Here is a 14,823-nt window from a genome sequence, read left to right as displayed (position 1 = left end):
TAGGGCACGGTCGATGTTCGCGAGGCGGCGGCAGAGATAGTAGGGGGTACGTAGAACTGTGCGAGGTAGTACCGGTCGAATGCGAGGACAGATGCGCTGGGCCATCCCGCGCATCCACGCTTGACGAATGTGATACACGAGAACGAGGCCAGCTTCAACCACAGAAGGCTGTGACCCTGCCTCGTCCCGCCGAACTGCGACGCGTGGAGGAGGAGGAGGAGGAGGAGGAGGAGGAGGGTGACTTTAGGAACGCACCTGGATTCTGAGTCGCGCGCATGACGCAATCGAGCGCCTGCGGTTGGCGCACGCCGACTCCCAGCCTTTGACTGACTCAAATGCAGGGCGCACCGCGGTCGACACAACGCCTCATCCACGACGTATCGGCGGATCCCGTAGACACGTCAAGACCTCGCCCAACACACTAGCGCCCCCACGCCGTTGCGTCCCAGGGCGTGCCGCGGTCGACACAACCTGCCACCCCCAGCGTCCCGAAGCCTCTTGACCCGTCGACCATCGACCATCGGCGCCCCGCTCCTGCACGCCTCTTTGGCTGTCCCGTCCGTGAGTACTTGAGTTCCCGCGCATCGCTGTGCTCTCTCAACGAACGTGCACAGATCGGCCGTCTGACGGTCCCCACACCCTCGACACACTCCCCGGCGCCGCCGGACATCATCCAAGAATCCCTCAACGAGCGTGTTCAAACCAACCAGACACGCGCCGCTACTCCCAATGCCCGTTGGTGTCAGCTGGCCCAGAGCGGGAGTTCGGCGATGGAGATCAGAGCGTGCTTGCGACTGACCACTCGTACGTGCCTTCTCATCCTCCGAGCCCTTCTCCCGGCCCACACTTCTCCTCTGTCTCTTCCATCGTCCGCACCCCTTCATTCCACCGCGTCGGTGCCCTACCGACGCCCGCCCTCCGCGCCAACCATGTCCTACCATCGGCCTTGTTCGCGCAGGAACGCGCCAGACGACATCTCAATCATCCGTACCACGGCCTCACCTAACTCTGAACGCCCCAGGCCGTATGTAACCCTGTGCGAGGTAGGTGCACAACATCCCTACACTAAGATCCTACGCTTACATCTCGTGCAATCAGAGAATGTGCAGCACACGCTCGCGCTCGAGCGTGACCATTCGTTCTCGCAGAACGCGACGCATAACACTCGTAGCGTGGTCCCTATCGGACGCCTGCCGTTCCGTCCTACCCCCAGCTCACTCGCCTCTGCAGGGTACACGTACCCAGCTTCCTCGCAGTCGGTGCCAGTGCACTCGCAGTCTCACTGAGGCCTACGACTGGACGCTCCCTGCGCTAACGACGACACATACGTACGCACGGTGCCGAGACCTCCTCATAGCGATCTCTGGCCCGCTGCCTATGATTCCCCTCCCCGTGCGCCTGCACACGTTCACGGACACCATTCCAGCCGATGTCCCAACCAACAAGCCTTCCGCGGCGGACACGCAGGCGTGCGTGTTTTCGATAACGGAGGACGCGCCCAATTGACGGTACCACCCGCGCTCGCCATGCCCGCCAACGTCCAACAAACCGCCTGCAATCGCCGTCCGACTTCGCTCTTTCGACTCGAGGACTCTTCCTCGTTTGCACCTCAAGGCATCGTGGCGCACAACCGCGTTCCTCAGGGCCCACACCGGACGGGTACTCGAACCTGGTCGACAGCTGGAGCGTCGGCGTGATTGCCATTGCCATGTGCGTCTGTCCGGGTGTGCTGACCATTTTCTCCTCTCAAGCTCATGCAGGGCACCCCGTTCGACGCAGACCCGCCGAACACGGACATCCATACCAACATCACGACCCGCCGGGTGCGGTGGACGCTCCTGTACGAGTGCGGCGTGAGCGAGCAGAGTGCATGTGCCCTCCTTCTTCCCAGCCGCGCGAGCTGACCTCGGCCCCGCACACACCCACAGCCGAGCAGCTCATCCGCGCGCTCCTCGCGTCTTCCCCGAGCAAGCGCATGTCGCTCGGTGCGCTGTACCACCCGTGGCTCGCGACCGAGGCCGAGCTCGAAGGCGCGCCCCGGCCGCTCCCCGCGACTCCCCCCGCGCTTCGCACCGCGTCGCTCCAGTCGCTCCCCTCCGCCCCCTCCATCGCAGACGGCGCGCCGGCGGCGACGCTCGAGCACACCCCTCCGCTCGCCGCCCCGCTGATGGGACTGCCCGGGATGGCGTCGCTGCTTCGCATGGACAGCGAGTAGGACGCATGGATGCGCTCCGCGGCGGGCTCGCGCATGTCCCTCGACGCCCCGAGCCTCATGCTCGCCGTACACCCGCCGTCGCCCTGAGCGCCCGCCGACCCCGCCGACGCCGACGACAGGCTCAAGGACGGTCACGTGCTCTCGGGTCCGCGGTCTGCCGCAAGCGAGGGGAGCGAGCGCGGCAAGCTTCGGTGGCTGTCGGAGGTGCTGTCGCGGGGGCAGCGGGTGTGCGAGGAACTCCCGGCGCCGTCGCAGGACGTGCGTACATGGGCGGGGAGGCTCTGGTCGAGGTCGGTGGGAGGCCTGTGAAGGAGCCCGTTTATCAGCCCGTCACGCGATGAAGAAGGCCACGCCGATGCGAGAAAACAAGAAGCTTGAAGACGGCACACGGGTCGGGAGGTCGCCGATGTGCAAGGGGGTGAAACGCAAGCCACTACCGGAGTAGAATGTCGACGAAGAATTCACAGACGCAGACGCAGGAGTCACCGCGTGTGGGGCCGCGGACGGAGCCGTCAGAGATGTCTATCGCAGAAGTGGAGGGTGCGGACTAATTGCGTCGGCGACACACAGCAATGCTAGATGTGTACATTGTTGCTGTGCTTTCATGTCGATACTTCCCGTGTTCTGTCTTATCATACACTATAAAATGCACATACCCATAAGTACATGCGCGAACGTTCTCCCGGATACTCACTGGAGTTCGATATTTGCACGTGCTTCAGCCTTCGTTAGCGGTTCTTGTTCTGAAGGCCGACGCGTGCGCAGAAGGAGGGGCGTGCGCGAACGAGGATCATACATATGTAGCCTGCACCCCGTAGGCATCACCACAGGTACGGTTACCTCGGGTACGGCTCATCCAACCCGTGGAGGTTCGTGCGCCCAACACCATGGCATTACACGATACTACTATAAAACATCGCTTGCACGGCCGCGAGCTATCATGTGCTAACTGCAAACTCCTCTGACGAGTCTAAGCTCCACTCCTCCTGACACGCAGGCCCGCAGGATCGTTTGCGATGGTGTCGGGGCCGTGGACATACACCGCGCCGCGCGCACGAGCAGCGGCACGGCACAAGGCAGCAGCGCGCGTTCGCTATGATCGTGGCGCGTTTCGTTTAGGCCGCGCTCTGGTGCCCCAAGCTGGAGGGCCAGAGCGGGACCGATCAAGGTCGCGGGCTTCACCTCGACGTCAACGTCCGTGCCCGTGCCCGAGACACGCTCGAAGGCCGTGCCGGCATCGCAGTGCTGTCGGGAAAAAGAGACCGCACGGTGTCAGCGACCGCGGGGCGAGAAACTGGAGCATGCGGACCTGCAGTGCGTAGCGTTCCACCCATACGCTTTGTCGCCCCAGAACCCCGCGGCGGGGCGCGCCTGCTGGCGTTTGAGACACGCACGGAGAGCGGTACCGCCGCCGTGGCTCAGGACCGTCCACTGGCGTGCGGAACGGGGGGGGGCGGATCGGAATCGAAGTCGACGAGCGTCGTCGTGTCATCGCCGGTGAAGGTGACGAGGGACGGGAGTCGTCGAGGGGGAAGCGATCGCGCGTGACGAGCATGTGCGCAGGTCCACGTACATTAGCGTGACGCTCGCCGCCTCCGTGGCCCTCACCGAACGAGGTGAACGCGTCTTGCCAGCTGTATAGCCCGTCCGCCGAGTGCGAGGGGAGCCCGAGCCGGTCCATCTGGATGGTGTCGTGCCTTCGCTTGAGGTATTACTGCCACCCGAGACGGAGGTCGAGCATCACGAGCTGGCCTGGAGTGAGCTTGTCGGAGATGCGCGCGAGGGGAAGATAGGGGTAGGGAACGATGAACCCGCGAAGTCGATTCGGGTGCTGGGATTCGGGTGCTGGGGTTCGGCGAGATGCTGTGGTAAACATGCAAGACCAGCTTTCAACAGGTAAGAGGTGCCGTTACTGGCGTGTATGGCTTAAGAGGTGATGAGGGAGATCCCTGGATGAGTACAGCAACGTCTACGCACTCGAAACAGCCGAAGTGCTTGTCAACCTCCTCGATGACCATCGATTCCCTGTGAGCCTTGCCGATGATCTTCACGGAGACGTGGTGCTGCGCGCCCGCGAGTCGGACAAACGCACAGAGCACGGCTAGGTCGTGCTTGCATGCACGAGCGGGACGTGTGCGGGGGCGGAGGGTGAGGCGGAGAGTGGGGACAAGTGACACCGGCAGCGACGCCGTGCCACACCCACGAGGAGTCGGACGTGCTCGCGCGAACAAGCAGGAGGTGCGCAAGAGCGGAGGAGAGCAAGGTGGAGAGCACAAAACGGGGTGTACTCACCGAGCTAGTGGTCGCCGGAACTCACGGCGACCCCAACATCGTCATCTCCGAGTAGAGGACGCCCATGTGGACGTCCGCAGGTGTCCACCGTACGTGTGGTAGGCCGGGCGGGCGAAGCAGGAGGGGAAGGCGGCACCGAGCACCGGGCACCCGCGATTGCAGGTGCTCGGCCGAGGCGGGGTGCGCGGTGGAGGGCGTGAAGCGGGTGAGGCGGATGGACGAGCTTCTTCACGTCCGGATCCCATCCTCGCGTGTCGTGCGTGTCGTGGGCGCCACTAGCAGATTCGGCAAAGGAGATGGCTGGCACCAAGCGGCAGTGGACGCCTGAACGGGGCGCAAAGCGTGAAAACGAGACAGACGGGGGTGCGCACCGCTCGCGTTCCCGCTCCGTTGCCGCCCACCTGGGCGCGTCTCCACTGGCGCGTATCTCTGGCGCCCTCGGGGGCGGAACTGTGCGACGTCGAACGCGAAAACGGACTCGTGTCGGACCATCCCGCGCGCCCACGCCGGCGAATTTGATGCACGAGCAGAGGCCAGCGTCGGACGTCGACCATAGGCCTCTGCTTCGTCACGTCTCGCCGAACTGCGACAAGTGCCACCCTCGTTGAAGTACTAGTGGAGTCGCACCGCCAGCGCCTTCTCACAGAGCTTTCCAAGGCAGCTCAGAAGCACGATCGACCGGTCCGCCTTCGACTTCGAGTACATACCGTCTTTCTTGGGTTTGGGATAGCTGCTGACACCGCCGACTTGGATTGTGACAGCGAGTAGGTGGCATGGTCAAGGCACGCATTGAATACGCCGCACGGAGCGCCTCGCACTTCACGTCGTGGACGAAGCATTCATATAACGCTATCTGAGATGATCCTCCCTGGATGCTGGGCTCAATCTCCGTCGCCTCGCCGAGTTCGCGCGGTCAGCCATGCGTCCAACATGGGTAGACCGTCGTTCTCTTCAGCTCACCTACCGCTCACTCGTCCTAGTCCCCGCCCACGTCCCCACCCACATCCCGTCTCGCAGATCCAGCGCTCAGGAAAATTCCATCCCAGTCAGCCTCACCAGTCACTATGCCTCCCTCGCCGACCGTCTCTGCCAAGATTCACCCGCGCTCCGGTACGCACAAACTTGAATCACCCAATGATGCGAACGACGGCTGATGCACTCACACCCAGACCTCGGCGCAATCGTCCTTCAACGAACCTCGAGCGCAGATGATCATCGAGACTCAGAGACCGCTCGTCTCCCCGAGGATACGCGCTCCACCGGGACCACCCCAGTACGTGTGTCACTCTTTTCAGACCCTACAATGACTCACGAAGTTCGATCAGGTGAACGCGTCTCTTGACAATATATGCGCCCTGCTGAAGGAGATTCTTCACGAATTCAAGAAGGTATATTTCAAACGCTTCCACTTCCCTCTCGTATGCCCACTATCGATCAGCCCCCACAAGCGGAAAACGAGGGGATTGGAACGGAACGGAACACTGCTGGGATCGAACCTGTGAGTACATCATTCACCCGCAGCCAGATAGACATTCATGGGGTGCGCAGACTCGTATCGAACCATCGCTAGCAGCAGGAGATAAGAAACTGCCGGATATTCACGACGATGTGATAGTACGTCCCGCATCTCACTCGTTTGCATTGATACATGCTGAATAATCTGAACGATAGATGCTGCCTACTAAGAATTTCAAGCAGGCGGATATTGATGCGGCGTGGAACGAGACCAGAAAGACGGTGGAGAAGTACAGCGACGAGCTCGTCGACCAGTGGAACAAGGAAATCGATGGCCTCTTGACATTTGTACGTCTCGACGTTCGTGCCTCTGCAGCGACCCTCACCCGCGACCACTGCTCAGGACGGTCTATTCTCCGCCGCTCTCACCGCGTTCAACACCATCGCCTTTGCCATGCTCCAGCCTCAATCAAGCGATCAAACCAACGCGATCTTGACTCAGGTCTCTGCCCAGCTGAAAAGCTTTGCGCTCAATCCCTCATTCGTCAACTCTACCGCCTTGGCGTTCGGGGACATCGTGCCGACCCCCTTTCGTCCCGAGACCTGGGCCGTTTGGGTGAATGCGCTCTGGTTCACCAGTCTTACTTTCAGCGTGTCATCAGCGACGATCGGGATCATGGTGAAGCAATGGCTCAAAGAGTACAACACCGGGCTGTACGGGTTCTCCGCACCAATCACACGACGTCGCATCTACCGGCTCTCGAACCTCAACAAGGCGCACATCCCTGCTATCATCTCGCTTGTGCCACTTCTTCTCATCGTCGCCGTCATTCTATTCTTCGCCGGCCTCCTCATCCTCCTCTTCCACTCAGACGTCCATGTCTTCTCCGCCACTGCGACGTTCGTTGGGATGCTCATGCTTTTCATCATCGTCACAACCATTGTCCCGTCGATCAACCCCTCGATGTGTTACTTCTCGCCTCAATCCAGGGCCTTCCTCCCTCTCTGGAGTGTCATTCTCAGTTTCTACTCGCTCGTTTATCGTTCAATAATCCGCGCCCTCCGCTCTTTTTCTCTCACCCTCCTCCAGAGCGATTGCCAGGGCTACCTTGAAACTGTCACCTGGAGGCGCAAACGGGCCTTCTGGATCTTTTCATCCTCGTTGAGGTGTCCAGAGCCCAACACTGTATGGAAAGGCGACGAAGAGGCCATTGTCTCACGAAGCGCACCCGATCTGGACGCCCAGACAGTCCACTGGGCGTTGATCAGCTCTCAAAACACAGGCATGGCACACACGGCTGCGATGTGCCTATCCAGCGACCCACAGGTTGCCAAGTCGTATCGGGAATGGACCTTTGGACGCCTCTCGGACCTCTACGGGTCTCAGCTTCAATGGCCAGACTTTATGAAGAAGATGTTTACGATCCCCGTCTTGCATGCGTACGGCGGATTCTCTGTTGAAATGCTCGAGAGTGGAGGAGACAAAGGCGCTATCCCCCCGGCGAGCACACCCGCTTCATCTGAGTATATCGAGACTGGGACCCAACTGCTCTTCCTCAGCATGCAAAGAATGGTCGAACCTGCGAGCACAGACTCAGAATGGGACAACTGTGGCTCAGCAGGACGTTCCTGGAGATCCGTGACATCAGAATGTTGCAACTTGGTGCGCCTGCGACTTCAACTTCAACCCTGTCCAAGTCAGAGCACTGATCGTGACCGCAGCTGCCTTTGTGGCAGCTCACCGGATGCAAACGCTCGTCAGCGACCGTGGCCTCCGACACGCAGACCTGCCTTCTCAAGACGTCCTCGCCGGGGAGTTCTTGTTCATGCGGAAGCATATCCGCCCCATCCGGCAACTCATCGAGTACTCGGCGCCCAGGATCCGCGAGTGCGACGGCATCGCTGCGATCCAGCCGTTCGTCGCGCACGCGTTCTCCTCCTTTGAAAGTTCCTCAGCACGATTGACTGGTCCCTGCCTGTATCACCGGACTACGCCTGCTGCTGCCAGTTCGGTGCTATCCTGTACGACATACTCGGATTCCACTCCCATTCCTCAGACGGCATCCGCTATCTGGTCACACCGTCGCTTGTTGCAACGCTCGAGCGCGTGTTCATACAGCTCGTTGGAACGGAGGACTGGCGTCACATGGACCGCAGAGTCACTGGGTGGACGAGTGCAAAGATCGACTCCTCGATCTCATGTCGAAGGTCCCGCCGTGCCGGGCCCCTAGCCTCCACCGGACGCGTCGTCTTCCGCCGCAGGTCCTCAATCGGAGAAACAGAACGACCAAGCTGCGGAACTCGAGCTCGTATCCGTCCTTCATTTGTGCGATTCCCGACGCTGACCCCGTCTCACAGGCCTGCGTATTCCCCCGGCGTGGAGGCGGACGCCGCTGCCACTCCACACGAAATGTCCACGGCGCCCGACGCAGCGACCGGGACCCGACTGCTCGTCAGTATGCTAAGAACTGTCGAACCCGTGAGCGCAGAGTCAGAATGGGACAGATTGTGGTACGACAACGTGTTCCAGAATATCCGTGACGCCGGAACGTTGCAACTCGGTGCGTCTGCGACTTCACCTTCAACGCCGTCCAAGTCAGAGCACTCACCGTGACCGCAGCTGCCTTCGCGGCAGCTCACCGGATCCAAACACTCGTCAGTGACCGTGGCCTCCGACGCGCAGACGCGCCTTCTCAAGACGTCCTCACCGGCGAGTTCAAGTTCATGCAGAAGCATATCCGCCCCATCTGGGAACTCGTCGAGGACTCGGCGCCCAGGATCCGCGAGTGCGACGGCATCGCTGCGATCCAGCCGTTCGTCGCACACGCGCTCTCCTCCCTCGAAATGCTCCTCAACACAATTGACTGGTCGTTGCCTGTATCGCCGGAGGCCTCCTACTGGTTCCGGTGGATCCTGTACGACATACTCCAATTCCACTCCCATTCCTCAGACGGCATCTGCAGTCTGGTCACACCGTCGCTTGTTGCAGCGCTCGAGCGCGTGTTCATACAGCTCGTTGGAACGGAGGACTGGCGCCGTCACATGAACCCGTGGATTCCCTGGGTGAACGAGTGCAAAGATCGCCTCCTCGATCTCACGTCGAAGGTCCCGCCGTGCCGGGCCCCTCCACTGGACCCGTCGTCTTCCGCCGCAGGTCCTCAATCAGATAAACAGAACGACCAAGCTGCGGAACCCAAGCTCGTATCCGTCCTTCATTCGTGCGATTCCCGACGCTGACCCCGTCTCACAGCCCTGCGGATTCCCCCGTGGTGGACGCCGCTGCCACTCCACACGAAATGCCCGTGGCGCCCACGTAGCTTCTGCCACTTCGCCAGCAGCACCCACGGATACACCGCGCACACCTTAGATTTTCGTCGTGCGCGTCTTCATGCGATGGTGTTGCATGTGCAGGGCTACGGGAGGACGTGGGGTGACTGGTCCTGGGCTTTATTATTTCGTGTACGTCTACATGGCGAGAACAGAGAACATATTCTACAGAATAGCTTGTGATGGCAATCAGATGCGAAATTTCATCCTCCAGCTCCGCTTCCTCTCGAGTTAGAAATGCTGGTCCTGGTTGAAGTGAACGGGTTACAACATGTCTCCGAAGGATACGAGCAAACAAGAAGTACGCGGTCCGGTCTGATTACATGTCCGAAGCCATCCTCCGTTGTTTCGACGCCAGCGTTCCTCCACTGCCCAAGTCGCTGTTCTGACATCGGGCCTGGAATCAGAATAAGACATAAGCAATTTTCCACCGACGGGGGGAAGCAGGGAAGGCACTCACGGTGATGGTATACGGGGAACGGCGCATCTCACGAGCCTGCTGAACAACCTCACGCGTCTTCGGCGGTCCGAGCTCATCGTCAAGGAACTCGTCTGCCTCGGCCCGCGCCCGGAGGATATCGCCGGCGTCGATGTATACCCGGTCCGTCAGGGGCGATTCGAGGAGCTCGTGAGACGAGGTTGTTTCCGATCCCGGCAGCCAGAAATGTGCTCAGTCTTTCGGGTCGCTGGGGGGACGGCATGGGTTTCGGGGAAGACAGGACAGAGAGAGGAGCACGTACAAGGCTCAGGGTTCCGGGAGGTAGACAAGGGGGACGTAGATGTCGTCAAAAATTCGACAGTGACTACGCGCGAGAGCTTCGGGGCGCGAGAACAAGGCGGAATAGACGGACGTCGGACACCGTCCTCATCCGAGGAATTGATCTTGGCGAGGATGACCTCGGATCCAAAGGGACGGAAGACGCAGAGAAGGTAGTCGTAGATCCACCCAGTGCGAGACAGACTCACCGATCTTTGTACCACAGACATCCATCTCCGTGCCGCACCTTGCCCTGCTGTACTTCCGCGAAGACGAAGAGCGTGTGCACAGGCCGACGGGTGCAAGACGCGTCTCGCGTGGACCTCGTTGAGCGCATTGGTGATAGCTTGTTCTGGAGGTAGACGAACTGTGCCAATGTGCAGCTACTGTGTCCTGTCGGGTTCACGTTAGACATCGTCGGGTGCAAAGGAAGAGGCACGGACCTTGATCACGGAGAGCTGGAACGCAGAGGGCGGGACTCGGTGTTCTTCTCGACGCCCAGACGCTTGCAAGTACGAGATGGGCTGAGAGAGGGCGGGGCGGTCGAGAGGGCGAGGAAGGCGCGAACTCGCTTGACGCGGAGTGCACCTCGCTCGCATGACGCAATCGAGCGCCTGCGGTGACGCCTCTTTCGCCCAGCGCTTGGCGCTTGCTGACCAGCCTTGGACTTGAGCGCTTGAGCAGGGCGCACCGCAGTCGGCAGAACGCGTCATCGGCGTACCGCCCCTCAACGCGTCACGACCTCGCCCAACACACTCGCCTACACGCCGTTGCGTCCCAGGGCGTACAGCGATCGAGACAACGTTCCGCCATCCCCAGCGTCCCGCCGATGCCTTAATTCGACCCGTCGACCATCGACCATCGACGCTCCGCTCCCGCACGCCTCTCAATTGGCTGTCACGTCCGTGTGTGACCACCCTTCGCTCTCCACCCTTCATTGTACTCTCGCAACGAACGCGCACAGATCTGCCGTCCGACCACCGTCCCCACACCCTCGAAGCACTCCCCGCCGCCAGATATCACCCAAGAACCCGTCAGCTAGCGGGTGCAAACCAACCACACGCGTATCTCTACCCCCAATGGCGAATGGCCGTCGTTGTCACCTGGCCCGGAGCGGGCGGTCAACGATGCAGATGAGAGCCTGCTTGCTGCCACCTAATATTCGTACGTGCCCATCTATCTTCTCGACGCTCGTCCTCCCAGGCCTTCTCCCAGCCAATACTCCCCCCTCCGACTCTCCCGCCGTCCTCACCCCATCGTTCTACAGCGTCTGTGCCCCACTGACTCCGTCCTTCGCCCAACCACGTCCGTGTTCGCACAGAACGCGCCAGACGGCGCCGTCGCCGTTCAATCATCTGTACCTTGGCCGCACCTAACCCTCAACGCGCCAGGCTGTTGAATATGAGGTAGGTACCCAACGCTCCTAGACCACAATTCCACACTCACATCCCGTGCAAGCAGAGAATGGCTGGCCTACGCTCGCGCTCGAGAGGGACCATTCGTTCTCGCAGAACGCGAGACACAGTGTACACCCGTGCCATCGTCCCGATAGAACACCTGCTCGTTCGCTTCCGCGGGGCACGCGCGCCCTACTTCCTCGCAGTCGGTGCCAGCACACTTCCCGTCACACTCCTAATCACAGTCTCACTCAAGCCTACGATTGGACATTCCCTGCACTCTCTACGACGCATACGCACACAGCGGGACAACGGGGAGCAGGCCCGCCAGGGCAAGAGCCAGAGCCATGCACCAGGACGGCGCACGCCGCCCGCTCGAGCGTCCCGTCAAATTCCAGCTCGAGTGAGAGCTCTCTGACGCTCTCCCAGCACCTCTCCTCCGTGAACGCCTCCCGGAGCGCCGCCCCCGTCGCGCACCACTCCTTGCGCACCACGAGTTCCAGCACCGCCAGCCGCGTGTCCGCGAGGGGGTGTCGCAGTCGTATGCAGGACACGTCGACCTCCTGCGCATCGTCCGGGCCCGGCACACGCAAGACAAACCGCCGTGTGCGCGTGCGCAGCCTGAGCCTGTACGCGACGTGTGGACCTCGTCCAGCGTCATCCATGCCGCGAGAGCCCCGGCGTGCTGAGCAGCAGGCAGTGCGCCAAGGGCTCGAGCGCTACTCTCGCCTTCTCGTCCCTCCTCCTCCTCCATGTGCAACGCTCCCATAACCATGGCCAGAGTTTACTCTGGTGCATTCCTGGTGCGTCGCCCCCAAACCATCGACTCGAGCTCGGCTGCAATCGACCCGCCGTATGAACAGGATGTTCGGTGCACTGAGCAGTTCCCGACGTGTCACGGCGACGATGCCAGACCTCAACAAGACACCAGTAGAGCCACTCGTGTACGCCTCTCCCGCTGTATGCGCTCGCCTATCGCTGATACCGTCCCGCACAGGTACTTACCTACCCACGGTAAAGGAAACACAGCCCCTCAAAACCCAGACCGCGACGCAGCTCGTGTCCCAGATCGAACACCCAGCCGACGACGACTTGTGGGCGTGGCTATCCCATGCAACGCCGCGAACGCACGCATCAAGGCTCAAGCGTATCGCGTACGTACCGGCTCGGGCGCAAGCCCCGTCTCAAAGACGTCGTGCTCGACACAGGCGCGCGGGCGATTAGTGCGTCCGCGCCCGCTCCTCCGTGCGCCTGCCCCGCTGACTGACGCGGCCGCCCGTAGGCGGGACGCACTGCTCGATCGAGTGGGACGGGGACCACTGTGTACCACGCCCCGCGTGGCCCGCGGTCAATTCGGTGAACGGAACGCTCGCGAGCATGCGATCTCCCCGCGCGCCGCGCCACACCGCCCGCTGACGACGCCCTCCAGATCAAGCATGATGTTGAAGCACAGGTCGCGCACCGACCGGAACTGCAAAACATCCCCGGCGGCCGACCCTCTGCGACTCTGTCTGCCCACTTTTTATCTGGTCTAGCTCGTCCCCTCTGCACACTCGCCTGCGGACGGATGCAAGCCCGCACGCACATCGCCGCACACAAGCGGAGGATGAGATCGGGCCTCCAGGTACGTTTCGCACTGCCCTCGCTCTTGTCTTCTTCCCGTGCGTGCCTCCCGTCCTGCGTCCCTTTCGATCTCCCCACGGCCGCGATGTCTTTTGCTGTGGTGCCGTAGCGGGAAAGCATCCACGACCGCAGGCAAACCACGGGGTCAGACAGTGCTGGATTCGTGTTCTGGGGATTGGGCGGCAGGTGTCTGGCGTCCGAATTCCAGTGGGGACGCAGAGATGACTGGGTTTCGTTCCGAATACCCGTGCAAGGACGATCCGTGTCAGGGAGGTTCCAGTAGTCGTGGCGGCGGTGCTGACGGTGTTCCACAGACACAAGACACACCATGGAGGTCGCGCCGCGCGCAAGTTTGGACACGCACGCGCAGTGGATTTTGCACGAGCACAGCACAACTATGCATCCGCTCTCTGCGCTCGCACTGCCTACGCCTTGTCAGCGCCCTACATTTCCTGGCCCTTGCACGCTGTACGTTCTACTCTGCGAGACTGCATCCCCGTCACGCTGACGACAGCCGATAGCTGACCGTTCGACCGACTGAGCGAGGGCAAACGAGGGCGCCGTGGCCGCATCCGCTGGCGGAGAGGCGTCAGCGAAGGTCGCGAAGAGCGGAAGAAGTCGGGGAGGAACATGGCCTGCGCTGTGAGCCATCAAGCCTTCAGGTGTGTGCTGCATCTTCAGCTTGGTTTGCCGGAGCTAACGAGTCCCCAAGATCGAGGGCCATCCTCTTGCCGACCGCGATGCTTGGGCGGCCCTCTCTGGCAGAAGAGCGCAGGAGCATCTCGTCAGTTGCAGGCAGCGCAGCTCCGATGCAGTGACATTGTGCGCTCGGGCGCGCGTGTGCGACAGCCGCGACGAGGGCGTCAACTTCGTGCGAAGCCGGGTGTCAACCGAGGCAAGCGCGGCAGCCCTCAATCCCACAGAGCCTCAGATCGGGCCACCGTATGCGGAGCAACACCTCCGACAGAACCTGTGGCTCTGTATGCGACGACTTCGGCCGGACACCTACTCCCAGCAGCCCAGCGTCGGCCGCGACTCTGAACGGGTGGAAGAAGTTGATGCGGCCGCACTAGCGGGGTGACGTTGTCGTTTATACCTCCGAACACGAGCGCGACCTCGCTACGGCCGCGCACGCGGCATCGCGAACATCTCATGCGCCCTTCGCGAAGGTCGGCCACTGGCGTGCGGCCCACACTTGCCTCGATCCACGGCAGCGACCACTCGCGTGCGGTACCGCTCGTTGCTGCAAACTCGTCCATACCTCGGGTTCGCGGACCGGTCGCTCAAAGGATACACTTCCTCCTCCGGCCCCTACTCGACGCTCGACCGGCGCAGTCAAGGAGATCGCGTTCCAGCGTCCGCGACCGCGCTCGGCGACGGCGACCGCTCTCGGCGATGTTGCACCCACCCTTGCCGGCTACGGCGTCGCGCGCGCCCCCGCGTTCGCCCCCACGTCCCTCCGCTCCGCCTGCGTGCTTTGGCGCCGTCTGCGCGGGGATCTCGCTGCATCTAGCGGCGGTGCGGAAATACGCAGTTATTGCTGTACGCTTGCTCCGCGGACGGGCTGCTCGACGTTGCCAGATGGTTTACCAGCCCGCAATGCCTTCCCGTCCCTCCTCCACCTCCGTCCAGCGCCCCCACAACCTTGACCAGAATTTACATTGGTGCGCACCTGGCGCGGCGCCCCCAGATCACCCATCCGACATCGGCTGCAATCCACCCGCCATAGAAAGGGTATGGGCGCACTGAACTGTCCC

The 14,823-nt window shown here is 61.6% G+C and overlaps 3 protein-coding genes across 3 annotated transcripts; all 3 read left to right on the top strand.

Annotated features, from left to right (window-relative positions):
* Positions 1-1,526: 1,526 nt before the first annotated feature.
* Positions 1,527-2,215, top strand: BXZ73DRAFT_107042 (uncharacterized protein; the record flags this gene model as incomplete). Its single annotated transcript, XM_048016811.1, has 4 exons — positions 1,527-1,563; positions 1,644-1,693; positions 1,752-1,866; positions 1,929-2,215. The coding sequence occupies 4 exons, from the start codon at positions 1,527-1,529 to the stop codon at positions 2,213-2,215; spliced, it is 489 nt and encodes a 162-aa protein (XP_047872097.1).
* A 3,963-nt stretch (positions 2,216-6,178) lies between these two features.
* Positions 6,179-6,956, top strand: BXZ73DRAFT_55691 (uncharacterized protein; the record flags this gene model as incomplete). The annotated part of the gene is made up of 2 exons (XM_048021385.1): positions 6,179-6,310; positions 6,366-6,956. Coding segments are annotated over 2 exons (723 nt in total), but the record flags the coding sequence as incomplete, so codon positions are not given.
* A 5,393-nt stretch (positions 6,957-12,349) lies between these two features.
* On the top strand, positions 12,350-12,859 carry BXZ73DRAFT_107040 (uncharacterized protein; the record flags this gene model as incomplete). The annotated part of the gene is made up of 4 exons (XM_048016810.1): positions 12,350-12,403; positions 12,464-12,537; positions 12,590-12,666; positions 12,726-12,859. 4 exons carry the CDS (start codon positions 12,350-12,352, stop codon positions 12,857-12,859), a joined length of 339 nt encoding a protein of 112 aa, XP_047872095.1.
* Positions 12,860-14,823: the final 1,964 nt, after the last annotated feature.

The sequence above is a fragment of the Epithele typhae genome, assembly GCF_022376455.1.
Source record: "Epithele typhae strain CBS 203.58 chromosome Unknown BXZ73scaffold_98, whole genome shotgun sequence".
NCBI classification, from domain to species: domain Eukaryota; kingdom Fungi; phylum Basidiomycota; class Agaricomycetes; order Polyporales; family Epitheliaceae; genus Epithele; species Epithele typhae.
The sequence above is the reverse complement of the archived record's forward strand: the minus strand, read 5'-3'. Positions and strand labels throughout refer to the sequence as shown.